Source organism: Mobula hypostoma, chromosome 8, assembly GCF_963921235.1.
Source record: "Mobula hypostoma chromosome 8, sMobHyp1.1, whole genome shotgun sequence".
Classification (NCBI taxonomy): domain Eukaryota; kingdom Metazoa; phylum Chordata; class Chondrichthyes; order Myliobatiformes; family Myliobatidae; genus Mobula; species Mobula hypostoma.
The window spans coordinates 122907512-122924701 of NC_086104.1; the positions used below are offsets into that span (position 1 = coordinate 122907512).

The following is a 17190-nucleotide window of genomic DNA, read 5'->3' on the forward strand; positions in this document are numbered from 1 at the left end:
ATACGATCTATGCTCGTCGTGAGTTTAACATCACGATAAGATCGCCCCTTAGGCTCAATCGCTATCAGATTAATATCAAATTAAAAGCCCATTGAAGCATAATTAAGTTGATATAATCAGTTCAGAGTGTATCTGTGACCACAAGAGCAAGAAATGGGACTTAATTGCAAATTATATTCTCCGCAAACTAGAAATCGGGCGCTGGGGGTGGGGGGTGGTGGAGGGGAAGAGAGAGAGATAGGAGAGAGTGGAAGTGTGTGTGACAGGAAGAGAGCTATTCTAATTAAAAGCACTGGTTTAATTCACTAATTTAATTGAATATTCCTTACCATTATATATACAACCCCCGAGTGCTTCGAATGCATCCGTCCTGAAGACCCACCGACCAGGTTCGTCCACGTTGCTAGTTGTCTCGATATCGATGATCTCTGACGTCTGGGACCCAGGAATCGTGAAGAATCTCGTGGAGTCCCCGCTGTTGAAGCCAGCCTGTTTGGGGATGGGGTGGGGTGGTGTTGGGGCGGGGGGAAGACATTAACTCCGACAATCCGTTATCGCGGATTCCTTTATCTTGAAACCTGCCGGAACCCCACTTCACGCTCGCTTTAAACTCACCGAGAACCCGTTTCCTGCTCGCATTTAACCCAACGGGAACCCGTTTGACGCGATGGAGTGGACGGGATAATTTGTTTCTTATAGTGCGGGAGTCTACCAAGAGCGGGCACAGCCTCAAAATAGAAGGTCGTCTCTTCAGAACAGATGTGAGGAGGAATTTCTTTAGCTATTGGACGGTGAATCTGTGGAAGTCATTGGCACGGGCGGCTGTGGAGGCTAAGTCATTGGGTATACAGTATTTAAAGCGAGGTTGATAGGTTCTTGAGTAGTAAGAGTGTCAATGGTAAAGGGCAGAACAGAGGAGAATGAGTTCTGAGGGACAATAGAGCAGCGACGATGGAATGGCGGAGCTTACTCCATGAGCCTCATGGCCCAATTCTGCTTCAATGCCTTACTGTCCCGCTTTCCTATTCTGATCACATATACCTGTGCTGGGGTCCCGCCAAGTCCAGTCGACGCGTTGCCACCACTCGCTGTTCCGGTAGTCCATTCAATATTCCCGTAGTTAAAGATGATAAATGATTGTAACCCATCGGTAATCAGGACCGCCTGGAAACTGTTCACCTACAATGTAAAAATAGTCTCACTGTGACGCCAAGTGTGAAAGGGCGGCGAAGATTCGATATTACATAGGAGAGAATAGCTGCAGATGCTGGAAATCTAAGCAACACAGACAAAATGCTGGAGGAATTCAGCAGGCCAGGTACGATCTATGGATAAGAGTAACCGGTCGAACTTTACTGATGTCCTGATGAAGGTCTCGGCACGAAACTTCCCGAAAATCTTTTCCATCGATGCTGTCTGGCCTGCTGAATACCTGCGATATTACATAGACGTATTACACTCAGAAACAGTTTTAATTCACAATTTTTTAATCTAATGCGGTAGTATAACATCGAGGTTAAATCAGTGAGGGCAGGAAACGGGGTCGGGTGGGTTTCACGGGAGCAGGAATCGGAGTCTCCGTGTGTTCAAAGGGAGCGAGAAACAAGGTCTCAGCTGGTTTTAGGTTTAAGGGGGCGAGGAACATCAAGAAATAAACTGCTTGACGAATAATTGAGTTCTCAAATGGCACGAGACCGGATTATTGGAAATGGATCTCAGAACCCATACTGGGTATTCGAATGTACTGAATGAATACCTTGGAGGACTGGGAGCCATAGTAAGTAACGTTATCCCAAGTAGCCACAAACACCCAGCGGGCTTGAAATTCGAGTCCGGGTGAGTACTTGCGGACGTCCGCGGTGGCCCGTTGCAGTAACGCTTCCTCGGTACTCTCGCGATAGTAGATGTTACCTCGCAGGGTATTGTCTACATCTGCCCAGAACGGGGCAATGAAGGCGCGCCCATCCGGTAGTGGGAATGTGGTAGAGGTGTACTGGCTCACGGGCACGACAAAGGAGATGACACCGTTGTTGTTGACCTGTGGGGTTTAGCATTAGTAGCATTAATCGGTGCAGCATACCCCACGCCTTACCACAGAGGGTAAGAACGGTTCCAGGGCCGACAGTTCATTCAATTCCCCGCAAACACAGACATTTCTCGACCCGCTGAGGTCCTCCGGATTGTTTGTTGCTCCAGATTCCACCCCCATATTCTCTCTCTTGTCTCTTTTCAGAGTCACTTTGTAACAGAATCGAGCTATTCGCACCATCAAGCCTCCTCCGCCATTCCATCGTGGCTGATTTATTATCCTCGTCAACCCCACTGACTGAACAAGAACCTATCAGCCTCCGCTTTAAATGACTTAACCTCCTCAGCTGTCTGTGGCGCGATTTCCACAGATTCACAGCCCTCTGGCTTAAAAAAAATTCCTAAATTATGTTTTCAATGGACGTCCCTCAATTCTGATGCTGTGTCCTCTGTTGTTAGACTCCCCCATTATGGGAAACAGCCTCTCTACATTCCACTCTCTTTGGGCCTTTCACTTTTCGACAGGTTTCAATGAGACCCCCTCTCATTTTTCTAAACTCCAGCGAGTACAGGCCCAGAGCCATCAAACGTTCCTCATACGTTAACCCTTTCACACCCAGCATCATTCCCGTGAACCTCCTCGGGCCCTCTCCAATACCAGCGTATCTTTTCTTAGATAAGGGGTCAAAAACTGCTCACAATGCTCCAAGTGCAGTCTGAAAAATGTCTTATAAAGCCTCAGTATTAAACACTTGCTCTTATATTCTATCCTCTTGAAATAAATGTTAATATTGCATTTGCCTTCTTCACCACTGACTCAATTTACAAGTTAACTTTTAGGGAATGCAGCACAAGGACTCCCAGGTGTCTTTGCAGTTCTGATTTCTGATTTTTCTCCCCATTTAGAAAACAGTCTACGTTTTTATTCCTTCTACCAAAGTGCATGACCATGCACTTCCCAATACGATATAGCAGCTGTCTTTTCTTCGTCCATTCTCCGATATTATTTCAATCCTTCTGCAGACTCCCTGCTTTCTCAACACCACCGACCCCTCCACCTATCCTTGTATCATCCTCAGTTTTGGCTACAAAATCGTCAATTCCATTATCTTAACCATTGGCACATATCATGAAAAGAAGCAATCGCTACACCAACCCTGTGGCTGTGCTGAACTAATTAAATTGGCATCTCAATGCCTAACTAAAGTAATCCTGCCTGCCAAGACAATACCCATATCTTTCCATTCTCTGCACAATTATCGACCTATCGAGGAGCCACTTAAATGCCTTTACATATTTGCCTCCACCACCATTCCTGGCAACACATTCCATCCACCCACTACTCTGTGTGTTAAACATTTGCCCCCACATCTCCCATGAAACTACCCCTTCTCACTTTAGAAACAGGCCCTCTACCCTGGGGAATAGATACTGTCTGTTCGACTCCATCTATGCCTCACCAGGGAGAAGCCGCCTCATCCCAAAACCCACCAGTGCACTTACATACAAGGAGTCGTAGGATCTTTCAAAGAATGGGAACGATGTTGAGATAGATATGCTTGGGGAGCTTCCATCATCGCTGACTGGAGTGGTGATATCGCCACTACCGTTACCAAATGGGTAGAACAAATCGCCTGTAAAATATTGAGTTCACCATTGCAGAAATAGGCAGCATTAAAATTATTCTTGAGTATGACATAAGAATCAGCCAGTGTAATCAAAGACCCCAGCCACCCCAGATGTTCTCTGTTCTCCCCACTCCCATTGGGAAGAAGACACGAGTACTTGAAAACATGTACCACCTAGCTCAACGACAGCTTCTACTCCACTGTTATGAAACTATTAAATGGTTCCTTAGTGCAATAAAATGGACTCTCAGCCTCACAATGTCTTCTTCTCATGGCCTTTGCACCTTATTGTCTGCACTGTGCTTTCTCTGTCGCTGCTAAACTTTGTTCTGCATTCAGTGACCACTTTACTTCGTTCTACCTCAAGGCACTGTTTAATGTGAAGACCAGCTAGCTGAGATTCTCACTGACATCTTCAGCATCTCCCTGAGCAGCGCCGTCGTTCCTACGTGCTTCAAGGCCACCACTATCGTCCCCGTGCCGAAGAAGCCTTCAGTGTCCTGTCTCAACAACTACCGTCCCGTCGCACTCACATCCAGCATCATGAAGTGTTTCGAGAGGCTCGTCATGAGGCACATCAAGACCCTGCTGCCCCCCTCACTGGCCCCCCTGCAGATCGCGTACCGTCCCAACCGCTCAACAGACGACGCCATTGCCATCACCCTCCACCTGGCCCAAACCACCTGGACAGAAAATAGACGTACGTTCGAATGGGTTCATAGACTTCAGTTCAGCATTCAACACAATCATTCCTCAGAAACTGATTGGAAAGCTGAGCCTACTGGGCCTGAACACCTCCCTCTGCAACTGGATCCTAGACTTCCTGACTGGGAGACCTCAGTCAGTCCGATCGGAAGCAGCATCTCCAACATCATCACACTGAGCACAGGGGCTCCCAGGGCTGTGTACTCAGTCCACTGCTGTTCACTCTGCTGACCCACGACTGTGCTGCAACACACAGCTCGAACCACATCATCAAGTTCACCGATGACACGACCGTGGTGGGTCTCATCAGCAAGAACAATGAGTCAGCATACAGAGAGGAGGTGCAGCGGCTAATGGCTGGTACAGAGCCAACAACCTGTCTCTGAATGTGAACGAAACAAAAGAGATGGTTGTTGACTTCAGGAGGACACAGAACGACCACTTTCCGCTGATCATCAACGACTCCTCCGTAGAGATCGTTAAGAGCACCAGATTTCTTGGTGTTCACCTGGTGGAGAATCTCACGGGCTCCCTCAACACCAGCTCCATAGCAAAGAAAGCCCAGCAGCGTCTCTACTTTCTGCGAAGGCTGAGAAAAGTCCATCTCCCAGCCCCATCCTCACCACATTCTACAGAGGTTGTATTGAGAGCATCCTGAGCAGCTGCATCACTGCCTGGTTCGGAAATTGCACCATCTCGGATCACAAGACCCTGCAGCGGATAGTGAGGTCAGCTGAGAAGATCATCGGGGTCTCTCTTCCCGCCATTACAGACATTTACACCACACGCTGCATCCATAAAGCAAACAGCATTATGAAGGACCCCACGCACCCCTCATACAAACTCTTCTCCCTCCCGCCATCTGGAAAAAGGCACCGAAGTATTCATGCTCTCACGACCAGACTATGTAACAGTTTCTTCCCCCAAGCCATCAGACTTCTCAATACCCAGAGCCTGGACTGACACCAACCTACTGCCTGCTACTGTGCCTGTTGTCTTGTTTATTATTTATTGTAATGCCTGCACTGTTTTGTGCACTTTATGCAGTCCTAGTCTAGTAGTCCAGTACTCTGTAGTCTAGTGGAGTTTTATGTTGTTTTACGTAGTTCAGTGTAGTTTTTGTATTGTTCATGTAGAACCATGGTCCTGAAAAACGTCTCGTTTTTACTGTGTACTGTACCAGCAGTTATGGTCGAAATGACAATAAAAAGTGACTTGACTTAACTTGACTAATGATCTGATCTGTGTGGACTTTACGCAAGATACATCTCGATACATGTGACAAGAATATTCCAATTCCAGTTCGTCTGGTAGCTCATTCCATATACTCACACCCTCTCTGTGAAAAACATCCCCTTTAAGTTTCACCCTCTGCCCTCTAGTTTTGTATTCCTCTACCCTGAGGTAAACAACTGTGAGTCCTATCTATAAACCCGGTAATGCGTATTGGTTAATTAATGTCACGTGTGACCTGTTATAATAAAAAAAACTTTGTTTTGCATGCCATCCATACAGATCATTTCATTGCAATGGTGCATTGAGGGAAAAACGAATAAAGTGTTACATTTACGAAGAAATTGCTGTGCTGGTCAACAATAAGATGCAAGATCATAACGAGGTAGATTGTGAGGTTAAGAGTCCATCTTATCATATGAGGGAACTATTTAATAGTCTTATCACCATGGGGTAGAAGCTGTCCTTGATCCTGGTGATACATGCTTTCAGGCTTTTGCGCTTTTGGCCCAATGGGAGAGGGGAGAAGAAAGAATGTCGAGGATCGCTGGTATCTTTGATTGTAGAACACAGAACAGTACATCACAGCAAAGGCCCTTCATCCCATGATGTTGTGTGACCTGTATAAACCCACTCCACATTCAATCGATCCCTTCCTTCCTATAGAGCCCACAACCCGGCAGTTTTCTATCATTCATGTGCCTATCTAAGATTTTCTTAAATGTCCCCAATGTACCTGCCTCTACCACCACCCCAGGTACTGCATTCCTCACACCCACTACTTTGTGTAAAATACCTACCACCGATATCCCGCCAAACATTCCAACACTGTCCTTGAACATGTACAAGAAACCTTACCCTGTACATCCCCACTTATTTATTGGCCTCTGGTGACCTGGGGAAAAACATGTTGGCTCTCCGTTCGATCCATGCCTCTCCTAATTTTATACACCTCTATCAAATGCCTCTTAACTTTTGTCATTTCATAAAGAAAAGACCCATCTTATTCAATGCAATGCACTCAAAATGTGTGGGAACTCAACAGGCCAGGCAGCGTCTATGGAAAACAGTCACCAGTCGACGCTCTGGGCCGAGACCCTTCAACAGGACTGGAAAAAGAGACGGGAAGTCAGAATAAGAAGGCTGGGAAGGGGGGTGAGTGGAGAGTACAAGGTAGTAGGTGATATGTGAAACCAGGAGATGGAGAGCGGGTGAAGTAAAGAGCTGGGAAGTTGTTTCATGAAAGAGAAAAAGGACCGGAGGCGGGAGAATCTGATAAGATTGGGTAAAAGACCATGCCAGAAAGAGAACCGGGACAAGCTCCAGAGGGAGGCGATGGGTTCGTGCCATCAGATTGGAGGCTACCCTGATGAAATATAAGGTCTTGCTCCTCCAGTCTGAGTGTGGCCTCATTGCGGTAGTAGAGGAGGCCATGGACTGACACGTTGGAATGGGATTGGGAAGTAGAATTGAAATGGGTGTCTACCGGACAATCCTGCTTATTCTGATGGATGGAGTGTAGGTACTCAGTGAGTGATCTCCATATCTGTGTCAGGTCTCACCAATAACTCAAGAGGCCATGATGGGAGCACCGGATACAGTGGATCACTACAGCAGATTCACAGGTGAAGTGTCGCTTCACCTGGAAGGACTGTTTGGGGCCCTGAATGGTCGTGAGGGAGGTGGTGTAGGACTAGGTGTGGCACTTGTGCCTTTGCAGAGATACATTCCAGGAGGGAGATCGATGGGGAGGGACAAGTGGACAATGGAGTCATGTAGGAAAGCAGAAAGTGTAAGGGGAGGGAAAGATGTGCTGGTGGTGGGACTCCATTGGAGATGGTGGAAGTTACAGAGAATTCTGTGCCGCATGCGGAGGCTGGTGGGGTGGTAGGTGAGGACAAGATCCCATTCACTGGCGTAGCATTTGGAGAATGGGGTACGTTTGCAGATGTACGCGAAATGGAAGAGATGCGGGTGAGGGCAGCCTTGGTGGTGGAGGAAAGAATAACTCTTTCTTTGAAGAAGGAGGACATCTCATTAGTTCTGAAATGAAAAGCCTCTTCCTGAGAGCAGATGCGGTAGAGACAGAGGAAGACAAGTGACAGGGAGGGAAGAGGCATAGTCCAGGTAGCTGTGAGAGTCAGGGTGTATAAAAGATAGCAATAGATAGACAGTCTCCAGAGATAGAGACAGACAGATGGAGAAAGGGGAAGGAGATGTCGAAAATGGACCAGGTAGATTTGAGGGCAGGGTGGGAGTTGATGAAGTCGACTGGCTGAGCATTGATGCAGGAGGCAGCATCAATGCAGTTGTCGATGTAGTGTAGGAAGAGTTCGGGAGTGATACTAGTGTAGGCTCGGAACATGGACGGTTCCACCCACCTTGTTCAATGTTTCTTCACTGAGGCAGTGAGATTGTCACTCCTCAACTTCCTTTCCTCCAGGGAAAACGGTCCCTGTCTATCTATCATTTCCTTGTACCTCAAGCCTTCCAGTCCCGGGAACATCCTCGCGAGTCTTTCCTGTATCATCTGCAGTTTTATGACATCCTCCTGTAGTTGGGCGACCAGAACCTAACACAATACTTCCTGCAGTCTCCTGATGTCTTGTGCAACTGTAACACAACGTCCCAACCCCTTTTCGTATTGCTCTGACCAGAATAACAAACGTTCTTTTCACCGCCCTGTCCACCTGTGTCACTACTTTTAGGGAAGCTTTATCTATCTCTCTTTCTTTGATTCTATCTAGTATTAAATACATATCTGCCCAGAAATGTCAGCACTCTTTTTCTGCATAGGGAGAGGCTCTTGGCCCATCAAATCTGTGCTGACAATTTTAGTCAAGGCATTCAGTTAAAGAGTAAGAACATTGCGTTACAGCCTTATAAAACAGTAGTTAGGTCACATTTGGGGCATTGCATTTAGTTACGGTCGCCCATAAACAGGAAGGATGTAAAGGTTTTGGAGAGAGTGCAGAAGAGTTTCATCAGGATGCTGCCTGGTTAGGAGGGCATGAGGTATAAGGAGAGGTTGGACAAACTTGTGTTGTTCCCTCTGGAGCAGAAGAGGCTGAGGGGAGATCTGAAAGAGGTTTATAAGATAATGAGAGGCATAGATTAGAGAGATGGTATCTAATACTAGAGGATGTGTGTTTAAGTTGGCGGGGGGGGGAGTTCAAAGGAGATGTGCGGGGCAAGTTTTCTTACACAGAGAGTGGTGGATACCTGTAATATGCTGCCTGAGGTGATGGTGGAGGCAGATATGATAGGGGTGTTTAAGAGACTCTTAGCTAAGCACATGAATGTGTAGGGAATGGAGGGATATCGACATTGTGTAGACAGAAGGGATTAGTTCTGTTAGTTTGGCAGAACATTGTGGGCTGAAGGGCTGTAATGTTTTATGTTTTATGTACAGTTATCACGTGGAGTGATTTTGTGTGCTTTTAACTCTTACCATGGTAGTTCATAGTTAGCCCGATACTATTACAGTTCAGGGTGTCGGAGTTCAGAGTTCAATTACGGCATCCTCTATAAGGAGTTTCTACATTCTCCCTGTGTATGTGTGGGATTCCTCCAGGCGCTCCAGTTTTCTCCCACAGCCCAAAAATGAGTACTGGTTAGTAGGTTAATTAGTCAATAACCTACTAACCAGCAAATTATCCAATGATTAGACTAGGTTTGATGTTTGACTTGTAGGGCTGGAAGGACCTGTTCCTCGCTTTATCGCTAAGTAAATAAATAAATCTTATTATTGTCTTATGGACACCTGTAACATCTCGTCGAGGAGTACAGAGTATAATATGGGCAAACACGATTAGCGTGTTTGCAGCAAATATGATTATAATTGTTGTTGCAGGTTTGTCTGGATAGTGTGTTTTGAGATGGGATTCACAAAGCTGAGATCAAGGAGATAACTAGAATCAATTCTTCTTGCGTTCGATGTGGAAATTACAGCTCGTGTCATCTGCAGCCAAGCATGAAAGGGAAGTGGCCCAGAATGGCAATTCAAACACTCAGCAGTGCCGGGGTCAAGGTCACGGTCAAGTTTATTGTCAGGTGCACAAGTACACGTGTGCACTGGTGCAAAGTAAAACTTGCTTGCAACAGCATCACATATGCGGAGCATCAGATGGACAACATTCACAGGGAAAACATGAATTTGTACAAAAACACAACCTTACAAAAAAAAGAACACAAAACGAAAATAAGAGTCTAATTATAGTACAAAATGCTACTCCTGTTGCCGTACTGAGGTAGTGATTAGGGTTGTTCTGGTTGGTTCAAGAAGCAAATGTTTGACGGTAAATAGCTGTTCCTGGACCTGGTGGTGCATGGGCTTCAAGCTCATGTACCTGCGGAGAAAGGAGGACTCAGCTCAATATATCAGGGGTACATCCCGCTGCACCATCAGTTGTTTCCACAGGAGATATTGCATTAAAACGGCAACGAAATGTATCAGCTATCACAGAGTGAAGCAAATTCAATGGGCTGAATGGCCTACTTCTGCTGCTATGTTTTATTAATATCCATCATTAAGTATCCTCACCATCTGGTCTAGGCCATGCCATCTTCATACAGGTCCCACTGGCAGGAGGTACAGAAGCCTGAAGTCCCATACCACCAGGTTCAAGAACAGCTCCTTCCCTTCAACCAACCATTCGGTTCTTGAACCATCGGGCACACCCCTAATCACTACCTAAGTATAATAACACTGGAACCACAAAGGGCTTCGCTGTTTTGTTCTGTTTCTGTTCTTTCTTACAACAATTGTGCATAATTTATGTTTGATTTCGTTTTTTTCTTCTTGTGAATGTTGTGTCTCTGATGCTCTGTGTCTGTGATGCTGCTACAAGTACGTTTACTATTGCACCTGCGCACACGTGGACTTGTTCATCTGACAATAAACTCCAATTCAACTTTAAAAGTTCAAAGAAATTTTATCATCAAAGTGCATTTGCTTTACCATATATTGTATAACCCCGAGATTCAATAAATCTAATAACCATAACAGAATTAATGAAGGATCGCACCCAACAGAGCGGACAATCAATATGCAAAATATAACAAACTGCGCATATACAAAAGGAAAAAACAATAATATTAATAATAAATAAATAAGCAATAAATATCGATTATATGCTGTGAAGAGTCCTTGAAAGTGAGTCCATAGGTTGTGGGAACAGTTCCGTGATGCTTTAAAATGGCAAAGTTCATCCTTCCAACCTATACACAATACGCGGGTGGGCCTGACGCAGGTGGTGAAGATGTCGGAGGACGGACAGGTCGATGTAGGATCGGGGCACGGAGTTGAAAAGGTGTATAACGGAGAGCTCCGGATAACCGCTGCGCTCAGAGCGTAGGCGCCCAACAAACCTCGCAAAGGAAGACAAGATAATAATTTGCAACGACTTACCCAAAGAGCACACTGTTAAAGCTACCTCCGATAGGAAAACTGTGATGGAGATGGAAACGCGCATTAGACAGATGCGGGAGTTGTTTCTAAGTAGGCAGTGTCATGGAGTTGTATAGAACGATAACAAACCCCTCAGACTATCGAGTCCACGGCATCCATCAGACTCACATTGACGTCAATGCCATTTCATTACCCTTGAATCCCACCGACCCGTAGGGGGGTGTCGGCTGTTCACAGTAGCAGATTAAACCTATTCGTCTATTTTAGGTAGATGGGCGGAAACAGCAGCTCCCGAGTCGAACACTCGAAATCTCCCTCTTCTTCTCCCTCCCCTCTTCCTCTCCCACTCCCTCCCCCCGCCCTCGCACCCTCCCTCTTCCCCTCTCCCTCCTTCTCCTTCTTCCCCCTCTTTCCCTGTCATAAGTACACACACACACACACACACACACACACACACACACACACTGGTGAAGGTTGAGATCCAACCCGCGTCTCTAGATCTTGGATCTAATAGAAAAGATATCCGCGTTCACTTCATGTTTAGTAACAGTGGCCTGCACAGTAATATCATATTTGGCAAATCTTCTTGTTCCAAACACTCACCGTAACATATTAGCAACAGTCTTCCTGACTGGATTCCCATGGTGAAGCTAAACAAGGAAATAGATCATAGATATATTAACTATCACTAAAACTCCACAACAATGCATAAATCTTCTACAGAAATCAACAGAGTGCAGGTCTTTACTAAAGGAGGAAATAGTAACATTGTTTAAATGTCACAAGTGAAGCCCAATGAGATATTCCATGGGATGAGCTTTTGTCATGACATTGAGTGGGGTTGGTTTGGCTCTGATACAGGGTTGTTTGGGGATTGACACAGGGCTCGGGGACTGATACTGCCCACTTCACTCTATCAGTAGGGCTGAAGGCCCTGTTTCTGTGCAGTGTGATACACCCTGCCCTGTCCGTTGAAGATCTGCAATGTTTCAGTATGGTCACTCCCTGTTCTTCTAAACTCCAAAACAAGTAGATTGAATTTCATTTGCCCCTGGAGCTAGGACTACCCTTTTAATGAAGAAATTAGTTCCGTAATGCTTTCCTAGACTGCAGTCAACATCATATTATTGTTAAATAAGAGTAATGGTACTATGCCCCAGATGGGACCTTACTAAATGCTACACAGCTATAACATTGCCATGGTGATTTCATGAGAAAAAGGAGGAATAGTAGAAGAGAACAATTCATAAGGAGATTGTTAGCCCGATCTTAAACTGGGGTAAAACTGAGATCCAATTACAACAATGGTATTTTGGGATTACTTGATACAATCCGATGCTAAGATACAGATGCTTGTATATAATTATTCCTAAATTATATTACTTGGTAGAACACAGAACAGTACAGAACAGGAACATGCCCTTCAGCCCAATGTCTGTGCTGATCATGAGGGTGAATTGAATTAAATCTCTTCTGCCCACATGTGATCCATTTCCTTCTGTTCCCTACACATTCCTGTGTCTGCCTAACAGCCTCTTAAATGCCTCTGATTTATTTGAATTGGTAAATTGGTTTATTATTTGGTAAATTTCTTCCACCATCATCTCTGCCAAAGCATTCCAGGCACCCACCACCTGCTGTGTAAAAAACATGCCCATACATTTCCTTTGAATTTCCCCCCTATCACCTTAGATGCATGCTCTCTAGTATTAAATATTCTGACCTTGGGAAAAAAAATACGACTGACTACTCTATCTCTACTTCTCATTATCTTACACAGCTTTGAAGCTTTGGACACTACCTCATTTTTTTAATATACAGTATTTCTGTTTTTGCACATTTTTAATAATCTATTCAATATTCATAATTGATTTACTTATTTATTTATTATTATGTTTTATTTTATTTTTTTTTCTCTCTCTGCTATATTATGTATTGCATTGATGTGCTGCTAAGTTAACAAATTTCACGTCAGATGCCAGTGATAATGAACCTGATTCTGATTCTGAAGCTCCATCACATCTCCCCTCAGCCTCTGCTACTCAAGGATGACAGCCCTGTTTGTCCAACCTCTCCTAATTACTCAGGCCCTTTAAACCAGGCATCATACTGGTGAACCTCTCCCAGACTTTCTCCAAACTCTCCATATCCTTCCAGTAATAGAGTGACCAGAACTGCAGACAATATAATGTATGATGCGTTAGCCTTCATCAGTTAGGGGATTGAATTCATCACCCATGAAGTAATGTTGCAGATTTATTATTCTGTTGGACCACACTTGGAGTACTGTGTTCACTTCTGGTTGCCACATTATAGGAAGGATTTGAACGCTTTAGAGAGGTTGCAGAGGAGATTTACCAGGATGCTGCCTGAATTTAAGTGCATGCCTAATGAGGAAAGATAGAGTAAGCTAGGGCTTTTCTCTTTGGAGTGAAGGAGGATGAGAGGTGAAGTGATAAAGCATATAAGATGATGAGAGGCATGGAGAGAGTGGACAGCCAGCACTCTCTTTGTAAAAAAAAAACTTGTTCCATACATCTCATTTGAACTTACCTCCTTCCCCTCACCTTAAACCCAAAGCAGAAATGGCTACTACTAAATGATGTTAGTTTAAGGTGACTGGAAGAAAGTACAGGGGAAATGTCAGAGGTGTCTTTTCTTTTACACAGAGAGTGGTGAATCATGGAACACATTTCTGGGCCTGATGGTAAAGGCAGACACATTGGGGACATTTAAGAAACTCTTAGATAGGCAAGAAAGAAAGTAAAATGGAGGGTTATGTGGGAAAGGTTAGACTGATCTAATGATTGGTACAACATTCTGGGCCAAAGGGCCTGTACTCTGCCATACTGTTCTCTGTTCTAATACTCCAGGGGAAGCCCAAACAGAGTTTTATACAGCTGCAGCGTGTCTTCCTGAGTCTTGTACCCAACGCTCCAACCCAGCAAACCCTTTTTGCTGTTGGACTCCGGCCATATTATTTGCCAAGGGAAATCTCACATGCAACTGTGGTTGTTGGGTACATTGCTCCCTCTGCCAACCCAAAGTCAGCGTGTAACATCAAATACACCGTCATAGCCAGATTACAAACCCAGCACCTGAGTGCCCTCATTACCATCTCGGGTGACTTCAACCATGTTACCATGGCTAGAACACTGCCCAACTTCACGCAGTATGTGAGCTGTACAACCAAAGGGGAGAGGACTCTGGATTTGATGTATGCTAATGTTAAGGATGCATACAGCTCCTCTCCCCTCCCCCCACTGGGAAGGTCAGATCACAACCTGGTGCATCTAAAACCCTGCTACGTGCCTCTGGTGAAGAGTAAACCTGCAACCTCGAGGACAGTGAGAAAATGGTCAGAGGAGGCTTATGAGGCACTCCAGGGTTGTGTTGAGGTGACAGACTGGCAGGCACTCTGTGAGCCACATGGAGAGGATATTGATGGGCTCACAGAGTGCATCACTGATTACATCGACTTCTGTGTGGACTGCAATGTTCCGACAAGAACTATCCTTTGTTATTCAAACAACAAGCCATGGGTAACAAAGGACATCAAGGACATCCTGAACGCTAAAAAGAGGGTGTTTAGAGACGGAAATAGGGAGGAGCTGAGGGCAATACAGAGGGACCTGAAAGCCAGGATCAGGGAGGCTAAAGACAGGTACAGGAGGAAGCTTGAGTGGAAACTCCAGCAGAACAACATGAGAGAGGTCTGGAGGGGGATGAGGACCATCACTGGGTTCCAGCAAACTAGAAACAGAGCAGCTGAAGGCAGTGTGGACAGGGCCAAATAACTTAACCTGTTCTTTAACAGATTTGACATTGTGGCCCCTGCCCATCCCCCACATGAGCCATCTGTTGTTGGCCCCCAACCAACACATATTCCACTCTCCCTTCCTACCCCTCCTCACAGTCCCCCACACTGCTCTCATGACCATACCCCTTTCCCACACGAAACCACCACGGTGGGGTTCACAGCTGAACAGGTGAGAAGACAGCTGAAACGTCTCAACCCAAGCAAGGCTGCAGGGCCGGATGGTGTCAGTACCAGGGTGTTCAAAGCCTGTGCCCCTCAGCTATGTGGAGTACTTCGCCATGTATTCAACCTGAGCCTGAGGCTCCGGAGGGTTCCTGTGCTGTGGAAGATGTCCTGCCTCGTCCCTGTGCCGAAGACGCCACGCCCCAGTGTCCTCAATGACTACAGACAGGTGGCATTGACCTCCCACATCATGAAGACCCTGGAGAGACTTGTTCTGGAGCTGCTCCGGCCTATGGTCAGGACACACTTAGAGCCCCTCCAGTTTACCTACCAACCCCGACTAGGAGTTGAGGATGCCATTGTCTACCTGCTGAACCGTGTCTATGCCCACCTGGACAATCCAGCGAGTACTGTGAGGGTCATGTTTTTTGACTTCTCCAGTGCGTGCAACAACATCTGCCCTGCTCTGCTGGGGGAGAAGCTGACAGCGATGCAGGTGGATGCTTCCCTGGTATCATGGATTCTTGTTTACCTGACTGGCGGACCACAGTACGTGTGCTTGCAACACTGTGTGTCCGACAAAGTGATCAGCAGCACTGGGGCTCCACAGGGGACTGTCTTGTCTCATTTTCTCTTCACCATTTACACCTCGGACTTCAACTACTGCACAGAGTCTTGTCATCTTCAGAAGCTTTCCAATGACTCTGCCATAGTTGGAAGCATCAGCAAGGGAGATGAGGCTGAGTTCAGGGCTACGGTAGGAAACTTTGTCGCATGATGTGAGCAGAATTATCTGCAGCTTAATGTGAAAAAGACTAAGGAGCTGGTGGTAGACCTGAGGAGAGCTAAGGTACAGGTGACCCCTGTTCCATCCAAGGGGTCAGTGTGGACATGGTGGAGGATTACAAATACCTGGGGATACGAATTGACAATAAACTGGACTGGTCAAAGAACACTGAGGCTGTCTACAAGAAGGGTCAGAGCTGACTCTATTTCCTGAGGAGACTGAGGTCCTTTAACATCTGCCGGATGATGCTGAGGATGTTCTACGATTCTGTGGTGGCCAGTGCTATCATGTTTGCTGTTGTGTGCTGGGGCAGCAGGCTGAGGGTAGCAGACACCAACAGAATCAACAAACTCATTCATAAGGCCAGTGATGTTGTGAGGATGGAACTGGACTCTCTCACGGTGGTGTCTGAAAAGAGGATGCTATCCAAGTTGCATGCCATCTTGGACAATGTCTCCCATCCACTACATAATGTACTGGGTGGGCACAGGAGTATATTCAGCCAGAGACTCATTCCACCGAGATGCAACACAGAACATCATAGGAAGTCATTCCTGCCTGTGGCCATCAAACTTTTTTCAACTCCTCCCTTGGAGGGTCAGACACCCTGAGCCAATAGGCTGGTCCTGGACTTATTTCCTGGCATAATTTACATATTACTATTTAACTATTTATGGTTTTATTCCTATTTATTATTTATGGTGCAACTGTAACAAAAACCAATTTCCCCCTGGATCAATAAAGTATGACTATGACTATGACTATGAAAGCAAGCTTCTGTATCACCATTTCTAATTGTGTGGCCACTTACAGAGTGGACCTGGGCCCGAATCTCTCACTGTCTTACTGCGTGTCAGTGGGAACTCAACCCCATCTCCTGCCAGTAAAACAATCCACCACCTTCTTTTTGAATCTTGGTGATGTTGGAGATAATGTTGTCCAGGAAGATTTTTGAAATTCAAGAACAAGGCACAAATCTCATTGTTGTGGCTATTTTATTCAATGTTCATCGAAGTAGTGGTTAACCAGTGCCACTTTGAACAGTGAGTAGTGCAAAGACAAAGCAGGCAAGCAGGAATGAAAAGTAAGGCCAGCAACAAAGAAACTGGCGATTGTGTCAGAAAAACTCAGCAACGCCTCTACTTCCTCAGGAGGGTAAAAAAGGACACGGCCCCCACAGATGGAGACCATGTGTCATGAAGTTTCACCAAAACCTTTACTTCCTCAGGAGTTTAAAGAAATTGGCCAGGTCCTCTTCGAAGCCTACCATATTTATCAATACACCATAGAAAGCGTTCTGTCCGGATGCATCACGGCTTGGTATGGCAACTGTCCTGCCCATGACCCCAAGAAATTGTAGAGAGTTGTAGGCACAACTCAACACTTCAGGGAAACCAGACTCATCTCCATCGGCTGT

The 17190-nt window shown here is 45.8% G+C and overlaps 1 protein-coding gene across 1 annotated transcript in view; it reads right to left on the reverse strand.

The window, feature by feature from the left end:
* The window catches only part of LOC134351199 (alpha-tectorin-like), an 85956-nt gene that overhangs the window by 12935 nt on the left and 55831 nt on the right, over positions 1-17190 (reverse strand). Inside the window, exons 3-7 of the mRNA XM_063057310.1 lie at positions 10828-10964; positions 3532-3662; positions 1757-2038; positions 1042-1179; positions 330-489 (exon numbers count right to left, since the gene is read on the reverse strand). Of these exons, the coding sequence (XP_062913380.1) occupies positions 330-489; positions 1042-1179; positions 1757-2038; positions 3532-3662; positions 10828-10964 (848 nt within the window). The remainder of the gene's footprint in view (positions 1-329; positions 490-1041; positions 1180-1756; positions 2039-3531; positions 3663-10827; positions 10965-17190) is intronic.